The sequence below is a fragment of the Manis javanica genome, chromosome 6, assembly GCF_040802235.1.
Source record: "Manis javanica isolate MJ-LG chromosome 6, MJ_LKY, whole genome shotgun sequence".
NCBI lineage: Eukaryota > Metazoa > Chordata > Mammalia > Pholidota > Manidae > Manis > Manis javanica.
Window position 1 is genome coordinate 2,556,287 of NC_133161.1, and position 22,382 is coordinate 2,578,668.

General features: G+C 44.5%; 1 protein-coding gene and 1 long non-coding RNA gene across 2 annotated transcripts in view; one reads left to right on the plus strand and one right to left on the minus strand.

The window, feature by feature from the left end:
- HTR5A (5-hydroxytryptamine receptor 5A) lies at positions 1–16,549 on the minus strand. The gene is made up of 2 exons (XM_017653721.3): positions 15,118–16,549; positions 1–1,672 (listed from the first exon to the last, which is right to left on the minus strand). Exons 1-2 carry the CDS (start codon positions 15,856–15,858, stop codon positions 1,340–1,342), a joined length of 1,074 nt encoding a protein of 357 aa, XP_017509210.1. The 5' UTR covers positions 15,859–16,549; the 3' UTR covers positions 1–1,339.
- LOC140849821 (uncharacterized) overlaps positions 15,587–22,382 on the plus strand; it is a 17,151-nt gene continuing 10,355 nt past the window's right edge. The window contains exon 1 of the long non-coding RNA XR_012132031.1: positions 15,587–15,724. This is a non-coding gene — a long non-coding RNA (uncharacterized lncRNA). The remainder of the gene's footprint in view (positions 15,725–22,382) is intronic.

Genomic DNA, 22,382 nt, shown 5'->3' on the forward strand with positions numbered 1-22,382 from the left:
TCCTATTTTTGAAATCTTAGTTGATTCAATTTATTATATATAAAGTATGCATATGTATAATTATATGTATTATAATAATTCAAAGATTATTAGGATATGTAATTTTTTAATTCATGCACTCAAAAAAAATCAGGGACAGAGCAGATCACAGGCAGTTTTATTGTCTAAGATCTTTCCAAAATTTTATGTAATGACTTGGGTTTCCTATGATTTTATAAACACCACATCCTCCCTTAATTGGTCCTGGCTCACCAGTGACACAGATGTGCCAGCTTGCCCATGACTGAGACCACATTTGCCATATTCTGCCTTTCTCATTAGTTACTAGCACTGGCCTCAGAGCAAACATTCACATACCAATAAAAGAATAGCAATTAATCAACTATCTCTTCAAAGGGCATGTGTTTGGTGAATGTTCCTGCATCGCCCTCGATTATGCAGCAATATTTAAGAGGTCACCACCTGCGTGCCAGCTGTTTTCCTCTACTCCCATGATCCAAGGATAAAGTTCTTTGTCCAGCAACATTTGAATAAGTTCCAAACAAATGAAACCCAGAACAAATAAGCAAATTGAACAGATTCTACGAAGCGAGTAGGTTTTTCTATTTGTGAACAGTTGCTTCAGAACAGAAGGAGGTATTTGACTTGACTTTTGGCTCCTGCTCCGACTTGACGGGCTCCCTTTTAGAATAAGCCGGCCAGCTGGGCATTTGCCTCCTCCATAGTTGCATGTGTCTGTGGTTACCACAAACAAAACTTTAAGGCCAGTTTTTACTGGACTTGCTGATGTGGTTGTTTAGAGACAATATTTTTGCGGACAAATTTGGGACTTATACAATAAGTATTAGGATATACCTACCAGGACCATTTGAAGGAATTACCAGAATAGTTGAAATGGGGACTATTCCAGAAAGCTTGGAATTATGGTTTCCTATCCCCAAGATGTCCCTGTTGTGACCTTTGTTCATTGTTTTCTGTTCATTCTCCACTGGTGCGTATTGTTTGACTTCTCTGGGACTGGACAATACCATGCCGGAGAGGATTTTGGAGAGAAGAGGGCATTTTGCAGAAAAAGTCCGTGGCTGTTAGGAGTGGACTTTGGGATAGGAGTGAGGAATAGTAGGTAAATTAGATAAATAAGGTCACCAGCACTGCCTGTGAAGACGCATGTCCCTCCTCAGGAGTGCGGAAGCGAGGTTCCGTTCTGAGCACCGGCCTGGAGACCTTTAAGGATCTGCCTCTCCCACGTGGTGCTGGGTGGGGGTGGGGAATAGATAGATGAGGTTGGAAATTTCACGGAGTTACGGGAGTAACTCCCTTTTGTCCCTGCGTCTCATGCTCAGTGTTGCCTAGAAAAGAAGTTCTTGAAGGCACCGTTGTAGCTCTTGTTGAACGCTGTGTAGATCAGGGGGTTGAAGAAGGAGTTGGAGTAGCCGAGCCAGAGGAAGATGCCCTTCCAGAGGGCGGGGAGGTCACAGGAGCAGAGTGGGCTGATGAGCTCTGTGGTGAAGAAGGGGATCCAGCAGAGGACAAACACCCCGATGAGGATACCCACCATCAGGGCGGCTTTCTGATCTTTCTGTTCCCTCCACGTGTCCCCTTCTGTCTGGAAGGTGACAGTGGTGTGGCGGACAGTGAACACCATCTGGGGCTGCTGAGCAGCGGCCTCCACCTGGAAAAGATAAGCAGAAGCTTCATGAAGAGCCGCCTCTTCCTGCCTGCCTGCCTGCCACATGCCACATGTGGGTAGGCAGAGCCCGGACGCCAGTGCCTGCCTCTTGCACTTCAGGAGCGAGTCCTGGATGTTCAGGGGTGGGAATCTGGCAGCCTGGGTGGCTCAACCTCAGCTATGAAAATGTGACAAAGCTCGAGTCTCTGTTTATGTCTTAGAAATGGAAGGAAAAGGGTCGTGTCCATAATGAATGTGTCAAAGATGGATTCCCTATCTCTGTCTGTCCAACAGGGGAAAACATAAACATGTCATGCAGTAACACTTCAGTAACAAAGCACACGAGTAATCCAGTGTGTGCTGAAGGCTCATCAAAGCCTTGTACACTTAGGGCCAGAGTGTCCAACCTTTGTAACTTTCTGTGTGCATGTGACTCCCTCTAAAATGTTAGAATTTTCTAGAACTTTTCTTCTGGAGTTGTACTTCTGAAAGGTACTCTGCTGTTTTCCACAGTTCATCACTAGGATGTTTATCTATCTCTGGGTTTATCTGTGTTCCTCCCCCTCCCTCTACATCTGTGGGAAACAGAGACTCGTAGATGTTCCCATGATCTCTGTAGGGCAGGTTCCCACAAAGCTGGGCCCTCCATGTTCAGGTCCCTTTTTTAAGGAAGTGGGATTCCAGGAAAGGAAGCTCTTCCCTCCATTCTGGTCCCTTTTTTTAGATCTTAGGGGACTGAAATAAGGAGTGTCTGGTGATGAGGCGGCCTAAACAGGAAGAAATCACAGTGGGTGAATTCACTGAATTAGCAAATCAATTGGTCCTATTGGAATTCCCATCGGTCATCAATGGAGGGTAGGGGAGACTATGTTGACGGGAAATCCTGTTCCCAGCACTGGGGTTCTGTGACCCCAGTGCATCTGACAAACTGCTCTCAAGACACGCACCGCCTTTTAGGCCATCAGCTGGGTTAGATCTGTCTCATCAACCTAAGCCAGTTAACCAGTTTGCGGTCATATTTATAAGTCAGAGCCGAGAGGAGCTGACTCATCTCATAAAGAGTACCTGAGGTGTGAGCAGGAACACTATGGTTAAGGCAATGTTAGTTGACGTGTGAATTACTAAATTCGTGTGATGGCCTTCCTGTCAATTCACCTGAAAAACAGCGACATGCCAATTATTGCGCAGTCAAAAACATTGTAAATATTACAACATAGTCCATATTACTGCAACTCTTAAAAAAACATAAAATAAGAAGTGAAAAATCCCTTCTGTCCCCAATCTCACTCCCAGATGGAGCGCCGACCTTTCTTACTTTATCAGTGCAGATCTGGGAGTGCATTGCAGGGAATTCATTTCGCTTCATTTCTCAGCATAAAGAAAACAGGGAAACCTACCAATTTCCTTAATAAAACTCAAGCCCAAAACAGCATCAGGGAAACTATGTTTTCCAAAGATGGCGGTGGAAGGAGAATTCTGGTCCTGACTCCTAAGCAGCCCGGAAATTCTCCTTCCTCTCAGCACTTGTTCAACACTGGCCACTGAGGGGCGTGACTCTCTCTGACTGATCCTTGATTCTCTGTAGCACAGCGGGTACAAAGGGAAACCATCTACACCAGACTTTATAAAACGCTCTGGGATAACAGTAGAAATAAATACGCAAAACACAACTAGATATTCTGGCTTTTGAGATGTAGCGCACTCTTGGGAACCAGCTGGCCACCCATCCTCACTGTCCAGTCTTTCCCATGGTCAGCAGCCTCTTCGGAGTGACTCCAGAAGCCATTCTGAGTCCTTGACATACTCAATTTCAGCTGCAAGATGCAATGAACCCCAGTGTAAGAACAACCTTCTCTAAAGGATGAGATATACCCCCCCGCGTTGCACATTCTATTTGTGGGAGTTTTCTATTGTGTACTAGAAAAAGTTATAAGGTTTCATTCTGGGAAGCCACCGTATTTCCAGGAGATTGAGGTGGAGAATGGCTGGACCTTTTGAGACTCTGCCCATGCACTCAGGGCCTGTCCTGACCTCCGTCCAACAGGGCCACCATCACAATGTAGCCCACCGTGAATGACTCCTTGTTCATCTGAGGTGCAGGGTCACACTGCTGTTTCGTTATTCAGCTGTATGGTCTACATCTAAATGCAGGATATTTCTTTGTTGTTGTTATTGTTGCTTTTGTTTTTTTGATATCGTTAGTGTACAATTACTTGAACAACCTTATGATTACTAGACTCCCCCTATTATTAAGTTCCCCCCCCCCACATACTCCATTAGATTCACTGTCTATCAGCGTGGGAAGACGCTATAGAGTCATTACTTGTCTTCTCTGTATATACTGCCTTCCCCGTGTCCGCCCCCCACCCGCTACATTATGTGTGCAAATCGTAATGCCCCCATTTTCCCCCTTATCCCTGCCTTCCCACCCATCCTCCCCAGTCCCTTTCCCTTTGGAAACTGTTAGTCCTTTCTTGGGTTCTGTGATTCTGCTGCTGTTTTGTTCCTTCAGTTTCTTCTTTGCTCTTATACTCCACAGATGAGTGAAATCATTTGGTACTTGTCTTTCTCCACCTGGCTTATTTCACTGAGCATAATACCCTCTAGCTCCATCCATGTTGTTGCAAATGGTAGGATCTGTTTTCCTCTTATGGCTGAATAATATTCCATTGTGTATATGTACCACCTCTTCTTTATCCATTCATCTACTGATGGACACTTAGGTTGCTTCCATATTTTGGCTATTGTAAATAGTGCTGTGATAAACATAGGGGTGCATATGTCTTTTTCAAACTGGGCTGCTGCATTCTTATGGTAAATTCCTAGGAGTGGGATTCCTGGGTCAAATGGTATTTCTATTTTTAGTTTTCTGAGGAACCTCCATACTGCTTTCCACAATGGTTGAACTAATTTGCATTCCCACCAGCAGTGTAGGAGGGTTCCCCTTTCTCTGCAACCTCGCCAACATTTGTTGTTGTTTGTCTTTTGGATGGTGGCCATCCTGACTGGTGTGAGGTGATATCTCATTGTGGTTTTGATTTGCATTTCTCTGATGATTAGCGATGTGGAGCATCTTTTCATGTGTCTGTTGGCCATCTAGATTTCTTCTTTGGAGAACTGTCTGTTCAGCTCCTCTGCCCATTTTTTTATTGGATTATTTGCTTTTTGTTTGTTGAGGTGTGTGATCTCTTTATATAATTTTGATGTCAACCCCTTATCAGATATGTCATTTATGAATATATTCTCCCATACTGTAGGATGTCTTTTTGTCCTACTGATGGTATCCTTTGCTGTATAGAAGCTTTTTATGTTGATATAGTCCCACTTGTTCATTTTTCCTTTATTTCCCTTGCCCGGAGAGATACATTCATGAAGAGGTTGCTCATGTTTATGTCCAAGAGATTTTTGCCTATATTTTTTTCTAAGAGTTTTATGGTTTCATGACTTACATTCAGGTCTTTGATCCATTTTGAATTTATTTTTGTGTATGGGGTTAGACAGTAACCCAGTTTCATTCTCTTACATGTAGCTGCCCAGTTTTGCCAACATCAGCTGTTGAAGAGGCTGTCATTTCCCCATTGTATGTCCATGGCTCCTTTTTCATATATTAATTGACCATATATGCTTGGGTTTATATCTGGACTCTATTCTGTTCCACTGGTCTATGGGTCTGTTCTTGTGCCAGTAGCAAATTGACTTGATTACTGTGGCTTTGTAGTAGAGCTTGAAGTCAGGGAGTGTAATTCCCTGTGCTTTATTCTTCCTTCTCAGGATTGCTTTGGCTATTCGGGGTCTTTTGTTGTTTCATATGAATTTTAGAACTATTTGCTCTAGTTCATTGAAGAATGCTGTTGGTATTTTGATAGGGATTGCCTTGAATCTGTAGATTGCTTTAGGCAGGATGAGCATTTTGACAATATTAATTCTTCCTAGCCCAGAGCATGGGATGAATTTTCATTTACCGGTGTCCTCTTAAATTCTCTTAAGAGTGTCTTGTAGTTTTCAGGGTATAGGTCTTTCACTTCCTTGGTTAGTTTTATTCCTAGGTATTTTATTCTTCTTGATGCAATTGTGAATGTAATTGTTTTCCTGATTTTTCTTTCTGCTAGTTCATCATTAGTGTATAGGAATGCAACAGATTTCTGTATATTAATTTTGTATCCCACAACTTTGCTGAATTCAGATATTAGATCTAGTAGTTTGGGAGTGGATTCTTTAGGGTTTTTAATGTACAATATCATGTCATCTGCAAACAGGGACGGTTTGACTTCTTCCTTGCCAATCTGGATTCCTTTTATTTCTTTGTGTTATCTGATTGCCATGGCTAAGACGGGAGCTGAATATTTGTATAATAAAGTGGGAGAAACTTTATAAGAATTAGTATTAAGAAAGGGAGCCCGAATATTATAAAGCAGTTTCATAGAAACCCATCCCTTCAAATCAAGGTCCCTGTAAAGCAATGTTAAGCCCCTTTAGTGCAGACCTGCTTGCAAGGGTCTTGGGTGGTTGTACTATACAACCCTGGATTCTCCCAGTATAATTTAAATTTACCTAGTGTAGATAAAATTGTAGTATTTCCAGAATCTCTAGCCTGGCCTTAGTGCATCTCCATATCAACAGGTGTTTCCAAGGTGGGGGGAGAGAAGTAGTCTATCTCCATATCAATAGGTGATTACAAGGGGGAACAGGGGCATATCTGGACCAGAGACACTGGGTGGGGTCCCTTTTGCAGCTGGGTCATGCGAGACACAGGTGAGGAAAAGTGGACAACTGCTTGTAGACAATAAACAAGTTTCTCCCACTTTATTTCTCCCTTTGACTGATTTCAACTTCGAAGGTAATTTTCCTGGATTGGGAACATATTTACCCCTGGAGTTACACCTAGGTTCTTATGAAGGATGAGCTATTCCCATTTGTGATATATGTTCAATAGTACTATATTCATCACACACATTTCCACTGTGTGGTAGTTCTAATGTTGAGTAAAGTATAGCCTTAAAGATTTCCCATTATTTTACAGTTTTAAAGTTTGTCTTTACAACAGTTTCTCCACGTCAACAGGTGTTTCAACTTTATGTTCCCTCAGGGGCATTATATTCACCTACCGAGCACAGCAGGTGGGAGCCTGCATCCATAAGGCCCTTTCCACAAAAGTTCAAAATCCACATTTTAACAATTCTCTTTATGTTCCATGGGCTCCTCTTCCAAGACTCCTTAGGATTCTACTTTGAATTCAAATTAGATGTTTTTATTTTTCTGAATACTTTCTTTTTGTGGTTTGCTTTGAGTCAGGAATTTTTATGGTTTGGTCATAGAGCTCTGTGCTTCTCAGAATGTACATTTTTCATGACCTTGTCGTGAAATGTTGGCATTCAACACCAGATCACTGACAGAAGAAAGGGTGTTGCTGATTTAAAGAAGGTTCCCAAGGCAGAGACTTCAGCTCTGCGGAGGATCTTTGCAGTTTGGGGAGTTTCCGGCATTGAGTGTCTTCAAACTGTAAGTAGAGTTGGGTTCCCGCCCTGTGGCCTTCTGACTTCCAGGCCCCTGAGCTCCTTGCTCTCTGCTAATCAGTGGTTGCAGTCAAGTACTTTATAAAGTCCTGTAGTGCTCTATGAATTACTCTATCAATCACTCAACTTGTTTATTAGTAGATTCACAGTAAAAGAACTAGTAGGTTTCAAAAAAGGCATAAAAAATTCAAGCTAAATTAGACTTTTCCTGGTAATCTTTGTTAATGCTATCATTTAGAGCACATACCTCACAATTAAGGTTTATGTATACAAAATTTCTAAATGAACAATTAGCTTCCTCTCTCCAAAAAAGTGAGTTCTTTTGGGGACATGTATCCATATTTTAGACTTCACATTCTTGCCAAATGGTTATGTGCCAAGCAACTACTTACTGTTTATCATAAATCTAATATGTTCTTCTATTTCTTCTTCACCTCCCTGTGGATATCACAGACCATCAATAGCTTACCTTCCAGAAGAGGGTGTTGAAATTAAGGGATGGAGATCTTACCTTGGAAGTATGGTTTCAGCTGATATGCAGGTTGGACCAGGACACTGTCAGAATGGGAGATGGATGGATGGATCAGGTGTTCAAGGTAGAAATGGTCTTACACACCAAGGGAGAATAAAGGGGAGGGCAGGGAATAAAGACCTTCCTGAAAACTTAGGAAAGGGCCTGTTGTTCCATAGCTATGGTAACAAGGAGCCCCGTTGCTTATTAACCCTCTTCAGTTAATCAAGGACAATGAAGTTCTGTGAACATACACTTCCGTGAATAAACCAACCAGTTGGCGTCAGGCCCCTCTTCTGAACGGCGGCTGGTTAGGGCATCAGTGCGCCTCCGAGCACCGATCATCTCCCAGAGCGACCCCACTCTGTGGAAGGTGTCAGCACACTGTGCCTCTGGGCACCCTGTGTCCTGAACTCCACGCTGTCTCTACTCCCCAAAATGATCAGCGCTTTCTCCTCTGCTCAGGGAGACGGTGACTGACAAGTAGAGGTTTCTCCTACTAACATGAGCAGAAAGATTGGCTTTGTCCTTCCATTTCAGACACTAGGTGGTGGTGGTCTTGCTGTTGGACAGTTCTGGAGAGTCCAGAGGTCACTTTGAAGACCCTCCACAGGACGCTTGGGCCACAGGTACATCCACCAAGCCCCAGACTCCGGTTGGATCTGCAGCCAAGCGCATCGGTCTCAGCAGCCAGCTGGGTTCCAACGAGCTGCACGGAGCTCTTCTCGCTCTATGTATTTTCACATTCTAGGATTTGTAACCAAAATTGTCTCTGTATGAGGTGCTTAGGCTCAGCTCTCTGCATCAGGGAACTCGACTTGACTGAGAGGTGTACCGTTTGGTAATTGGCTCAGATCTTTGTGTAAGGTTATTAGAGCTCTTGATCTCAGACGTACCAGTTGGCAAATATTTTTATGCTGTTAACCTACTTATCTGCTGCTACTTGCTTTGCTTTTGCTGTTCTTTATATGCGCAAAGTCTTGTTTCATAGAATTGTTTTTGTCCTGAAAAGCCTTTTTTCCTAGTTAATGCAAAAAGAAGTGCCCTGTAAAGCACTGGCTTAATAAGCTTCTAATCCGTTCCCAGCCAGACCTGAAGGCTAATGATTGGAGGTCTGTTTGACTTACGACCAATTTGTGAAAAGAAATCGATCAACTTTGCTTTGGGTCCTTTGTGAAATTCATGCGAGGGCCCTCCCAGCCTTGCCATTTGTGAAAGAATGTCACTTTGTGTGGTGATACGCCAGCTTAATGGTGGTTGGGCTGATGGCTGTATGGCCCCTCCCTGGCCTCTGGTTGGGGACCCTGACACTCTGTCCCAGGCACAAACTGCTGGCCGACGGTGGTGGACTCTTTCTTGTGTGTCATGGTTTGTCTAAGTCAAAGTCTCAAATACGTCCTTTGAGAATTTCTATTCCCCTTTTTAAAAGTGTACTATAATCCGAATTCTTGAATTTTTCTTGACACATGCCAAAATATATGTTTTTACTTAATGAGAAACTTCTGACAAGTCAAAAATCAATAAATTAACATATTTAAGAGAAGTTAAATAGGAGACAAACACCAAACAGTTAACAGCCAGCTTCTTTGATTGGCATGCTAAGGTCTTAAACACAATTCTAACTCTAAAATAATCTCAAAGACTTTGTAACCTTCCTGAACTGCTGGCCTTGAATATCCTATTTCTATTCAGCTTACCCTGATTTCCTAAATTAACTATTCTTTCTTCAGGATTTTTTCAAGTAAAACAAAATCATGTTGTAAAATTGCCAGAGAAGAAGTAAAATATATAGAATTTCAACTAAAACCCTGGTCTAGACTTAAGGGCTATGAATAAGAATTTTCCTAAAATTTAGGGAAAAGGGAAAAAACCTTGTTACAGAATTAAGAACTTTTGAGAGTATGGAACAAAATCTTATTGTTCTGGACTACAGATCTGTACCAATTAGTTAAAGAAAATCCCCTCAAATGGGGAAAAACAAATCCCAGCTTTGAGCATTTAAAATATGAAAAAAACATAAAATACATTATGTATAGCAATTTCAGAAGCCTTTCTTTTAAGGGAAGATTGAAGGTACAAAATTATAAACTAAATAAAGATAAAAAACCAAATATGAAAACTTCCAAGTAGTATTCTGGTATAAACCTAAACCCAACAGCTAAGCTTGGGTTTTGTCCTATTTTCCTGTAAATGGGCTTAAGCCTAAATTAAGAAATTTAATAAAAAATAAATTGAAATGTGATATTGCCAATTTAGAAAATATCCTCTGTGAGGCTATCCAGATATCATTAGAAAGCAAATAAGCTAGAAATCAATGCAGATATGGCTCTCTAGGTAAAGTTTCCAAAAGTACTCTATTTTCAAAGATTTGGGGGCCTAAATAATGACCTTTGTAAATATGGCCAGCAGAAAATCCCTTGGAAGAGTCAAAGTCCCATATTGGCTAAAAATCAAATGACAACTATCTAAAATCTGTCCAGTGAAGTCACTCCAAGGGAAATATTATCACCCAAACATCCCTGTCCTTCTGAACCTCCAAGGGAATAGTCTATAATTACAGGCACCAGCAATACAGCTTTCTTGTTTATATGGGACCACTATCAATACCATTATCTCCACAATTTTGAGCAATAGAGCCTTCAGCTTAAAGTTTTAACGTCTGAAAAGGAAACAAACAATTTGACTTATAATACGTTAAAAGAAATTTCTTTACAAACATGGTTGATTTTACAAACTGGATGATAAAAGAAAATAATGAAACAGAAATTGGTGAATATACAGTAAGTTTTAAAAGGCCTGAGGGGAAGTAAATTTTATTTAATGGAAAAATTCCAATAATGAAAATCGTTAACAATCCTGTTTGCCAGTTTGTAACTAAGATTTCAGGATCATTATCAGAATACTTCTTTAGCTTCTGCAAGACATCTACAAATTTAATGTGCAGGGTCTGCCTCTGGAGGAAATGTACAGCAGCCTGTATACATGATCAGATTGTAAATGATCTATACATGGAAATACCTATTCTGTGTATAATTTTAGACATTACTAAAGAAATAGCAATGGCCCTAAAGTCCTTAGGGACAAAAGACATCACAAGGAGAAAGATTAATTGGAGTAGAATGCCTAAGAGTCCAGATTGATTCTTCCTAGGTTATCATAATTGCCTTTTTGTACAAATATGAAACTGCTGGGCCACATTCTAGGCGCATCAACACTACAACGTGGCACTTATCAAAAACTATTGCCTGCTGAGCCCGCCCTTTAATTCAGTAATGACGTCTTTGCCTCCTTGCCTCAGAGACATTACACACATCAATCAAATTGATCGACACATCTTCAGAACATATGTTAAGCCTTTAAACTTATGTTAGCATACATAGTATATCCCTATTGCTAACCAAAACCCCCAACATTTTTCTACTGATTGATTAATTATGATTCATTGTCATTTTCTCCTATTACCACCCACTGGTTTAACACTCACAATCCAGCAACTGTATAATCCTCAGCCAATGAAGGAAAATCTCATGATTGTGTTTCTATAATTGAAAAAGTGTCCTTGCTCCGAACAGAACTTCTACACTCTACTACCAAATTCCAACTTAATGTTGTTTGTTGGTGGGCATTAAACTAAATATAAAAAAGGACAATACCTGATTTGATATACAATAAGTAGTCTGGTCACTCTCTCATATAGTCCAATTTCTTAACAGAAGCCAAATTATTCAATGACTGAAACATGACCCTTTTTAGGGCATATAAATGCTCTAAAATACAGAAGGTTTATAAGTGGCATGCTTTCTGAATCATTCACTTCTTTAACTTGCCGTAGAAACATCTTCTTCAGGTATTGTTTAAAAATGAACACCATGTGTGAATGACTTAATGACTTAGAGCTGTCTGAAACAGTCCTGCACTGAGGTTCTTCAGAGGTCCAGAAGCAGAGGTGTGGATGTTGCCTGCTAAGCCAAGAACCTAGGAACAAGCCGCTGACCTCATGAAGCAGACAGTATACCTGCAACTTCCCTAACGCGATCACGTCTCTTGTACAGCCCCCGGTTCTTTAACCTACACTGAAATCAAGCTTTTTAATGTCGATTCAGACCCAGAGGGAGATCACTCAGTGGGCTGCTGGTGAGGTCACTCCCAGGACTGACTCTGTAGTGCCCTCAATGGCCGAGATCATCTTACAAAGAATCCAATGGGACAAAACTCTCTCAGGGGAAAGATTCTGGAGGAGAGTGACCCTACCCACAAGAGTGAGACAACTTGAGGTTTTCATTAAGAAAAACAAAGGTTAACATATTAAATAATGTCTGCATTGGCTGACAGTAGATTATACACCTAAGCTCTGGGGGGAAACAAACCAGGTGAAATGCCTGAACCCAAGGAGTCCTGAGTAATAGAATTACCTTAGATGTGCCTGGGCCGCTGCTGACACTCCACGCTGCTCTCTAGGTAAGGTAAAACTATTTATTTGTTAAGCTAAAAGAAAAGGAACCTAGCTACCTCAGACAGAGAAAATTTGAGACTTGCATTCTTGATGAAAATCTTGGGTCATAATTTGGAAGATTTTCCAGTCCCTTCTTATATTTCTAGTTATGCTTGTTTGCCCCCAAGCTAGTCAACGCTTTACATGCTTCTGCACAACACTGTCCTGACAAGTAATTTAAAACCATGTGGATCAGTGGGCAATCTGAACTTCAGATCACAGATGAAACTTTGCCTTTCAGAAGAACCAGCAATTGTGGTAAAGATCTCAAAACTCCTTGATGGTCTCTCTTGAAGCTTCGTGTGAATGAGGACCAAGAGTAGGGGACGGGGAACTAAGTGTTCCCACAAACTTATTGGCAAGACTGAGCATTCCACAGCCCAGAACCCAGTTACACTTTACCGATGTGGGACAACTCATCTCAGAGGACGAGCTTTTGCAAGCCGACCTGTTGGTGTCAGTCTCTCATTTCTGAAAGACAGGCCTCCAGGGATGGACTCACTCCAATAAACTCCTGTTGCAGTAACAACGAATCAGCAAACCTACTCACACAGATGAGGTCAGCCACTGAGACCGTGGAAAGTCCACCAATCCTTAAACTCCACACTTCCCAAAAATTCCACTTAAGATGAGTTTTCTGCTTTGCTCAGAGACTGCGCCAGCCAGCATAGCTCTCCAGCTCTCTAGTACACGATACATTCAGCTTTGTCTTGTTATATCAGATCCTTTGTACTGGTTTCACCGCCCTTCGACCAGGGCAAAGCCTGTCGCTTGTGTGGCCATTTCCTATCCCAGAGTCTGACATAGGCTAGGCTTTTAGTATATATTTAAAGAAAACTTAGCAGATAAAGAAGCAGGGAAGATGTGTTGAATTTCTGTAGTTAGCACAGCTAGTAGGAGGTAGAACTGTATTTAGAAACTTTAACACCTGCTGCCATTGAGAAATTGGAAGACTTGGTTTATAATTAACCCTTCACAGCAACCACATGAGGATGGAGGCAGCCTCTTGTTATACGCAGAGACCTGGATCATCTAGAGACCTTGCAAAGCCAAGGAACTTCCATTTTGATAAGATATCTGGCAGAAAACAAGACAGTGTAAAAGGGTGTATAAAAGCACAAAGATGTCACAAGGCTTGGCCTCTGCAATCCACAGAGCAGAAAAGTGGGAGCCCTCATCTTTTTGCAATAAGCCCCCTGAGACAGTGTTGTGATTGCTTTTCCCTTTAAAGCTGTGCTTGGCCTTGACTGTAAAATGCATGTACCTGCATAAGCATCCTGGCAGAAGAGGGTCTGTGTAGCAAGGCCCCTTGAAGGTGGCCGGTCCTCTTGCTCCTGACCCGGACCTGGGGTGGATGCTCACGTGGAAGCTCCAGGCAGTTTGGTGGCTCTGATGCTCTTACTCAGCAGCACTCTGCTCCATTCAGAAATCTAATAGGTCAGAGTTTCCCAAATTTGACCCTCCTAACCTTTGGTTTGAGTTACTCTTGGCTGTGGGAGGCTCTCCTGTGCATTGCACCATATTGAGCAGTGCCCTTGCGCCCTACCCACTGGACACCGTTAGCACCCTTCCCGTGAGTCTTGATGACCAGAGATGTCTCCAGATGCTCCAAGTGTTCCCTGGGGCCGAATCAGCCCCACCTGAGACTATTGTTGTAGATAATTGCATGGTAGTCTCTGACCCTGTTTTCCTCTTTCTTCTAGAATGCTGGCCTCCCTTCTCCGCTTCTACACCTGTGGCTCCCCTAAGCTTGAGTGACTGATTATGGCTGGAATTGACTCCTTACTCTGGAAAACATGATCATATCTCAGAGCTCATGGGAGGTGCCTCTCCCCTCATCAGACTGAACTCCTCAGGGACAAAGATGATGTTGGTGGCATTCTTTTTCCCTTGTACCAAGCCCATGGTGTGTGCTTCATTGAATTCACTTTCTTGTCCCAGAGCCAATAACAGAAAATGGGGGTGTAGGTTTTTGATCTATCTTAAATATGTGAACTAGGTTCAAGGTATCATCCTTGGCAATGAGTTGGGGGGGGCAGTCTCCACATCCAATGGATTCATCCCCCACATAACCCCCAGATCTTGGATTCTAGGGTCAGATTATTAAGAGTTAACAAAGAGTAAGAAGGTGCAGTGGAGAGATGGGGAAGGCGCCTCACAGCTGCTGAAGTGGTTGTCTTACATGAAATGCCGCTTGTAAAGAGCTGGTGCAGGGTCTGCATAGACTTCCCATTTCCTCCTGCAGCTTCACCCCCATTCTGGGAGACAAATGAGCCATCCTCAGCAGCACCACAGCTGACGGAGCTGCGGGGCTGGACCCAGACAGTAACACCTGAGGCGGTGGTAGCAGACAGTAGGCGCAGGCTGACAGGTGCAAACACTTCAATCTCGCATCAGGAGATGGCGCTGTGCAGAATGCAGTAATCCAGGAGGTGCTGTATTTTGCAATATTAGTTGCTTTAATTTGCAATGAAAAACAGACTGGGTTGAAATTCTAATCTGCTTTGCCTGATGTCTGGCAGTCTACCTGCCAAGTTCGTTACCAGCTGGCCCTTCCTTCCTGTGCAAACGTCCCATTCCAAGTGCAGCCACAGTTCATCTAGTGTGGCCCAAACACCAGCTCTTCCCGCCTTGGTAAGGGTGTCACAGATCTACAGAATTGCAGAGCCAAGTGGGACCCTGTAGACTTGGTCCAAACCCCTCCTTTTATATTTGAAACAATCCATCAGAGGAAGTGCAGGACACTACGAGTCTGTGCCGCTGAGCCTGTCAGAGCAGTCTCAGTGCTTTCCCTCCGCTCTCCCCACCTGCCCCCTCCCTTCTCTCCTCTCCCCCAAAACAAAACAGTTCCACCGTCTACAGACTCTCGCAGGGAGGGGTACTGGGGAGAGAGGCTGTACCAATGCAAGGGAAGGCTCACTCTAACACCCACCTCCACAGCTCCGGATTCCGGCGAGACGCTGTTAGGCTTCCTGGAGCCCACGCGGAACTTGGCGGCCTTGTAGATCTTCCAGTACACGAAGAGCACCACGCAGAGGGGCAGGTAGAAGGCGCCCACGGTGGAGAACACGGTGTAGGAGGGCTCGCGGCTCACCTGGCACTCCTCTCTGCCCTCCGAGTAGGTCTCCCCCCAGCCGAAGAGCAGAGGCGCCAGGGAGATGACCGCGGAGAGTGCCCATGTGAGCGCGATCATAAGGTTGGAGACGAGCTTGCGGGCGCGGAGCGTGTATTCCAGGTGGCGGGTGATGGACCAGTAGCGGTCCAGCGCGATGGCCGTCACATTCCAGATGCTGGCCGTGCAGCAGAGCACGTCGCACGCGATCCACAGCTGGCACAGCCGCCGGCCCAGCTGCCAGCGGCGCCCAGACAGCTCATGCACCAGGCTTAGCGGCATGACCAGGGCGGCCACCAGCACGTCCGAGATGGCCATGGACGCCACCAGGTTATGCGGAACGCGGTGGAAGGTGCGCACCCGGAGAATGGTCGCCAGCACCAGCAGGTTCCAGGCGAACGTCGCTGCCACCAGAACGCCCAGCAAGGTCAGAACAAGCACACCGAAGACGGAGAGCGGGGGCGGGCTGGGGCGCGGGTCTCGCGCGCCGAGGCTGCGGTTGGTCTCCCAAGGGGCGGGGCTGGAGAGGGTAAAGTAGGTTAGGTTTTCGGGCGCCTCCATCCCTGGGTCAGAGACCGGCCCAGGGTGCGTGCAGAAGGGGGTTCAGGAGGACGTAGGGGGGGGCCACTCCGGATGTTTGCAACCTCCGGGCAGTGGCGGCGTTTCGGGAGTGCGTGTGAAACTGGCCCCAGTCTCCCGCCGGGAGCAGCCGTGGGAGGCGGTGCGGCGGAGAGGAGGGCGCGGGGCTGCGGCTGGGAGCCAGCGCCCGCCTGAGCGGTCACATGCCCAGGTTCTTCCCCCGGCGGGGACAGCAGTCTAGGGAGAAGCCGGGCGGCCCGGAGCGTGCGGGTGCCAGGCGAGGGCTGGTGCGTCAGCGCCGTGGTCCCTCCGTGGCCTCCCCACCAGCCCCCCTCTCCAGGCAGCGGGCTGCAGCCTCAGCTACGCGCTGGGAGCCGGGCAGGGACCTGCCTTCTGTTCTGTCCCCGCCAGCCTCACCCCGAACGCGGGCGTCCCCCGCCCCCCGGCCCCCGCCTCATCCAACTGGGGATCCAGCCTACGTGAGGCATCAGCTGACGAGTCGCCTCTCCCCGCCTCCGGGCCCCGGCGCGCGGCGCTGGCGCTGTCCGCGGTGCTGCCGCGTCTCCGCCTGAGCGCGCAGTTCGGTGCTGTCCGCGGTGCTGCCGCGTCTTCCAGAGCCCGGTTTCCTGCGTGGAACAAGTTTACCGAGGAAATTTCCTTGAAACGTTCTTCTAGCCACCCTTACCCACGTCCTTCTATTATCTATTGAAGTTACTTGCAGTTTGTCATTAAGCTATGTCATTGACATATAGAAAAATGCTTTATTTATAATTCTTATAGTGGGAAGGTGTGCATGTATTTCATTTAACTAGTTAAGATCTTGACTAGTTAGGATTCTTAATTACAAGTTTGCAAGGGAGGAAAAAAATGGGAAATGCAGAACATAACTTTATTCTATCCACTTGAAAGGATCTGATGGGTAAGATTTTTCCTACCTACCCTAACCACCATACTTTCATGAAATCAACAAATCATTAAAAAGTCATTCCTATTGGATAAACTCTATATTATATACCAAGCACTAAACTAGTGTCCCTGTGTGATCATACTTCAAAGTATTTTGTAAGGAATTGTTATCCCTATTTTATAATTGAGGAAACTGAGTCTTGGAGGCAAAGGAACTTGCCCCAGATCACATGGGCTTTGACCTTGAGTGTGACTTCCAGCCTGTACTCTCAAGCAGCATGCTTTATTGTACTAATAACCATGGGTCACAGTGTAAGAGCAACACTTCACCCTAAGTTCCTTGAAGGAAGGATGGAAGGAAGTGTACAGGGATAGATGGGCCCTAACACAGTTGATAGCTTTCACAGTACTTGGCAAATGCAAATACTCAGATGCACATAAAATAGAAAAACCTTAGGATAGATCATTTTTTTGAGAAGAAAAATCATGACACTTTTTTTTCCCTGCTGGATGACGTTATTCACTAGCCTAAATCCAATTATTAAATGAGATTATTAATTGAGATAAGACTTTTTGAAACATCTTGTGGTAGTAGAATAGTTCTTGTTTGCTTCAGATTTGAAATTCCCTATGATATGAGGGGTTAAACATGAGTACTCAAGTTGTCATTGCATTAAATTATACTGGGGGGTCTCTAACAGGTGAATGCATAATATTCCTGCAAATGAATGAGTATCTTTTACTCTTTTTAAAAATTTTGGTATCATTAATATACAATTACATGAGCAACATTGTGGTTACTAGATTCCCCCCATTGTCAAGTCCCCACCACATACCCCATTACAGTCACTGTCCATCAGTGTAGTAAAATGCTATAGAATCACTACTTGTCTTTTCTGTGCTATACTACCTTCCCCATGCCCCCCACCCCCTACATTATGTGTATGAATTGTAATTACCCTTCTCTCTCCCTTCCTACCCACTCTCTCCAATCCCTTTCCCTTTGGTAACTGTTAGTCCATTCTTGGGTTCTGTGAGTTTGCTGCTGTTTTGTTCCTTCAGCTTTCGCTTTGTTCTTATTCTCCACAGATGAATGAAATCATTTGGTACTTGTCTTTCTCCGCCTGGCTTATTTCACTGAGCATAACACCCTCTAGCTCCATCCATGTTGTTGCAAATGGTAGGATTTGTTTTCTTCTTATGACTGAATAATATTCCATTGTGTATATGTACCACATCTTCTTTATCCATTCATCTACTGATGGACACTTAGGTTGCTTCCATTTCTTGGCTATTGTAAATAGTGCTGTGATGAACATAGGGGTGCATATGTCTTTTTGAATCTGGGATCCTGCATTCTTAGGGTAAATTCCCAGGAGTGGGATTCCTGGGTCAAATGGTATTTCTATTTTTAGTGTTTTGAGGCACCTCCATACTGCTTTCCACAATGGTTGAACTAGTTTACATTCCCACCAGCAGTGTAGGAGGGTTCCCCTTTCTCTGCATCCTTCATCCTTGCCAGCATTTGTTGTTCCTAGTCTTTTCTATGTTGGCCATCCTTACTGGTGTGAGGTGATATCTCATTGTGGTTTTAATTTGCATTTCCCTGGTGATTAGTGATGTGGAGCATCTTTTCATGTGTCTGTTGGCCATCTGAATTTCTTCTTTGGAGAAGTGTCTGTTCATACCCTCTGCCCATTTTTAATAGGGTTACTTCCTTTAGGGTGTTGAGGCATGTGAGTCTCTTTTACTCTTAGAACAGAAAATACAGTTTATTCTCAGTTTGCTTTTTCACCTTCTGCATTCCTCCAGTATCTGAATAAAAGTCGGAGAAATAGAGCGCATCGGGAGAGGGTGGGAAATAGCCCACGTCTCCTTCCTCCTGCCTGTACAGGCAGCAAAACTGCTTCATTGGGTGGGCAGATTTGAGAAAGCTACTTTAGAAATGGGCATTTTCTGTCGAGTAGTTGTGGAAAAGCAGTAAGTGACTGTCATTTTGTGAGGTCAAATCTGTTTTCAGTTACGAGAGCCATCTGGCTTTTGGAAGCGGCCCCGAAACTCAAACAGTGGAGTATACATTTGAGGAAAATCCACGCAGAGAAACACATTCTTTAACGTAGCCCTCTCCTGCAAAGAAAAAGACAGTGGTTTTTGAGAATTGGCCAAGCCCAGAGCTTGCAGACAGCATTGTTCACGTCTTCACTGCACTTATCTCTGTGATCCCCCAGGGTGGTGGGGCAGGGGCGGGGCAGGAGGCGGGGCCGGGGGCCTGAGGCGGGGCAGAGGCTGTTGCATGGCTCTTCCTTTCTGTCCTGGTTTCACTTCGTGGATCAGGTTGTTGATGCGGACATTCTGCAACTTGTTCTGTGTCTCGATTCCGACTGAGCATCCAGATACTGGAGAGTAAACCGCACTTGTGTCTGCGTGCTCACTGACCCAGGGTCTGATGGCCTCGGGCTAAGAGTTTACACCTAACGCCCATAACACCCATTCTGGCTGGTAGACTGGGGTGTGCGAAATGCAATACTTCAATGATCATAAAACACAAAAGCTGAGGGTAGAAAATTTTCTGAAGAAGAAAAATCATGATACTTTTTTTCCTGCTGTATGAAGTTGCTCACTAGCCCAAAGCCAGAGATGCACATTAGTGCAGATACAGGTTCTTGTTCACGTGGGTGCCCCCAACAAAGCTAAGGCAGGGACTTGGATGCCTGCAGCGATTCAGAAGATGCTGTCAGAAAGCATAAATGGGGGTGCAGGAGGGAAGGGGAGCCGAACACAGCACTCCGGAGCCGGCTTCTGCAGACAGCTGGGGCTCCACCCACCTAGAGACTGGATGGAGTGTGCCCTTCAGGGTTGGCTCCCAGAGTGACAGAGGTGAAGCAGTCATCCATGGACTCCGATGCCCCATTGGCTGAGACATGCTCCGCTGTCAGCTTGACCCCCGTCCCCTCCTCTGGGCAGGCTTCTGGTGCAGGCTAAGTTATCCCCATGGTTGTGAAGGAAATTCTGGGGCAGAAGTGTGGAGAGCCCAGGTGGCCCATCAGTGCTGCAGCTCAAATCCCAGCTGATCCCTGGAGTGCAGCATGTGCAACAAGAGCTTCTCAACAGCTGGACTTCCTGTGGGTCTGGCTGGTCCTGCAGCTGGCAAGGGGCCACAGGTCCCTTGAAGGGAGGTTCACCATATACCCATCATATACGCATGCAGTGCGAGTCTGCAGTCTCCACACTGCAGAGAGCATGGATAGCCTGCTCTCCAGCAAGAGGCTCCAGGTCTGTGCGCAGGTGTGCATCTGGGAACTGGATGAGGGGCTCTGAGACCTCCCTTCGGCAATCTGAGTCAAATCTCTGCCCAGCGGACCCAGGCTCTTTTTCCTGATGCAAGGATCACCTTATTAGGTGGCCCTTGTATTTATTCCTAGGATCCCCATGACTGGTCAGCCACCACCTGGGGTCCTGTGGGGCAAAGCCCTGGATGATCTCTCTGTCCTTATGGCCAGTTGTATAAATGTTGTCAGTCACACCTCTGACCACCAGTACTTCCCTTCTGGGCTCCCACTGTTCCGTTCAAAGTAGGGGCCCCCGTGTGGCGCTCTCCATGTGTCCTCTCTTTCTCACAGAGGACAGTTCCAGCCTCCACAGAGTATAGAACAATGTCTACACTCCCTTTAACAGTGCATTTCTGAGTTTTAAAAATGTTTCTATCAGGGAAACTTTCCAACATACATAACATTATAGAGTTTATTGTAACAAACTCCCACCACCCATAAGTCAACTTAGGTGAACCAGTTCATGACCAACCTTCCCCCATCTCCACCTGTGCCTCCTGAGCCCCACACACTCGCTGAGGTAGTTTGAAACAAACCCTGTCATATTATTACATCCATAATTATTCTAACATTTATCTCAAAGATAAGGGCTCTAAAAAAATGTCACCATGTGCATTATCACACCTAAAAAGAGAAACAGTAATTCCTTACTATTATCAAATCTCCAGGCAGTGTTCAAATGTGGCAACTTTTAAATAGTTGTGTTGTTGAAATCAAGATCTAAACAGGGTCCACATATCATATTTGGTTGATATGTCCCTTAAGTATTTTACTCTGTACCTCTGTAGTCCAACTTGTTCCTCTCTTTTTATTCTTACCTTTATTGAAGAAGCTTGGTCATTTGTCTTATGCAACAGTGCATCTCAAACTTAATCGTGTAGGCATATCACCTGGGGGTCTTTTAAAAATACAGATTTTGATTGGGTCAGTCCGGGGTGGGCCTGAGAATTAGCATTTCTAGCCACCTCCCCTGAACATGCTGCTAGCCCACTGATCACACTTTAAATAGCAAGGTTGAAAAGTCCCACACTGTTGATTAAGCTGAACGCATCTTGAATTGTATCATTAACATGTTCCTCTGTCTCAGGTGTTTCTTGTAAATTATTAATCAAATCTAGAGGCTTGATCAGATTCAAGTTCAGAATTTTGCTAAGAATACTTTCTGGATTGTGTTACAGGAGACACCTAGTAAACGGTGATAGGATTGATCAGGGTTCAGGTATGCTCAGCTAAAATGAGGAGAAACCACGAAAGTGGGGCAGGATCTTATATTCTACCCATGGCACTTAAGAGATTTCTCCATGGTGAGGCTCAGTCATTTAGGCGAAGGGCCTACTGGTGTAGCTAAGTGCTGGACTTGTTTTGAGTGTATTTACATGTCTACATAGGCTGTGCAGATGTGCATACAATATTTGAGGAATTATATTTTGAGGTTTTTGGGTTTAGATTCTCCAAAGTCAACAGAACTAATGTATTTCTGCTCACATGAGCATTACAAAAATCACTTTTCACAGGTAAAACCCTTGAAGCTTCCGTAGTTGCTTTGTAGTCACAAATTTAATTTACTTTGACCAGAAAAGAAAATCTATGTAAATAAAAGAGATAGCATTACTATTTAGAACATGACGTCTCAAAGTTTTAAATTTCAAATGCTTCATGTTTTCCCTAATAGTTTTACACTGCAATTACTTATAAAAGGGGGGAAATACTTTGCATAAAAAGTATGATTCACCAAAATTATATTTTATCGGAAATCAGTACAGATGTATCTAAAACTAACTTTTAACAACTTTAACCAAAATGTTCTATGGGGAATAATAGTTCTGAACCAACTGCTGATGTATTCTCAGTAATTAAGGCTACGCATCCCAGAGTCCCAAAATAGACACCAGCATTCTAAGAGAACCTGTCAGTCACAGTAAAGATTCCACGGAAGACGCAGACACAGAAAACTTGGGCAGCATTGGCCAGACGGGACTCCCAGGGAGAGAGCCTGGTTCGTTCCAGAAAAGACAAGCCCCATCCCAAAGCCATGAAGCTCCAAAAGAGAGAGAGGAAGGGAGGGAAGGAGAGAGAGAAAGGCAGGCAAGGAGGGGGAAAGAGAGAGATAAGTTTTAATCAAGTAAAAACACACAGCCACTTCATATACAAAAATATCCAAATGGCTAACAAACATATGACCAAGTCCTCAACCTCAGTAGTCAGGAAATGCAAGTTAAAACCGCCATGCTGTACCCCTGCCCCTCCACCAGGCTGGCTTTGGCCGCGTCC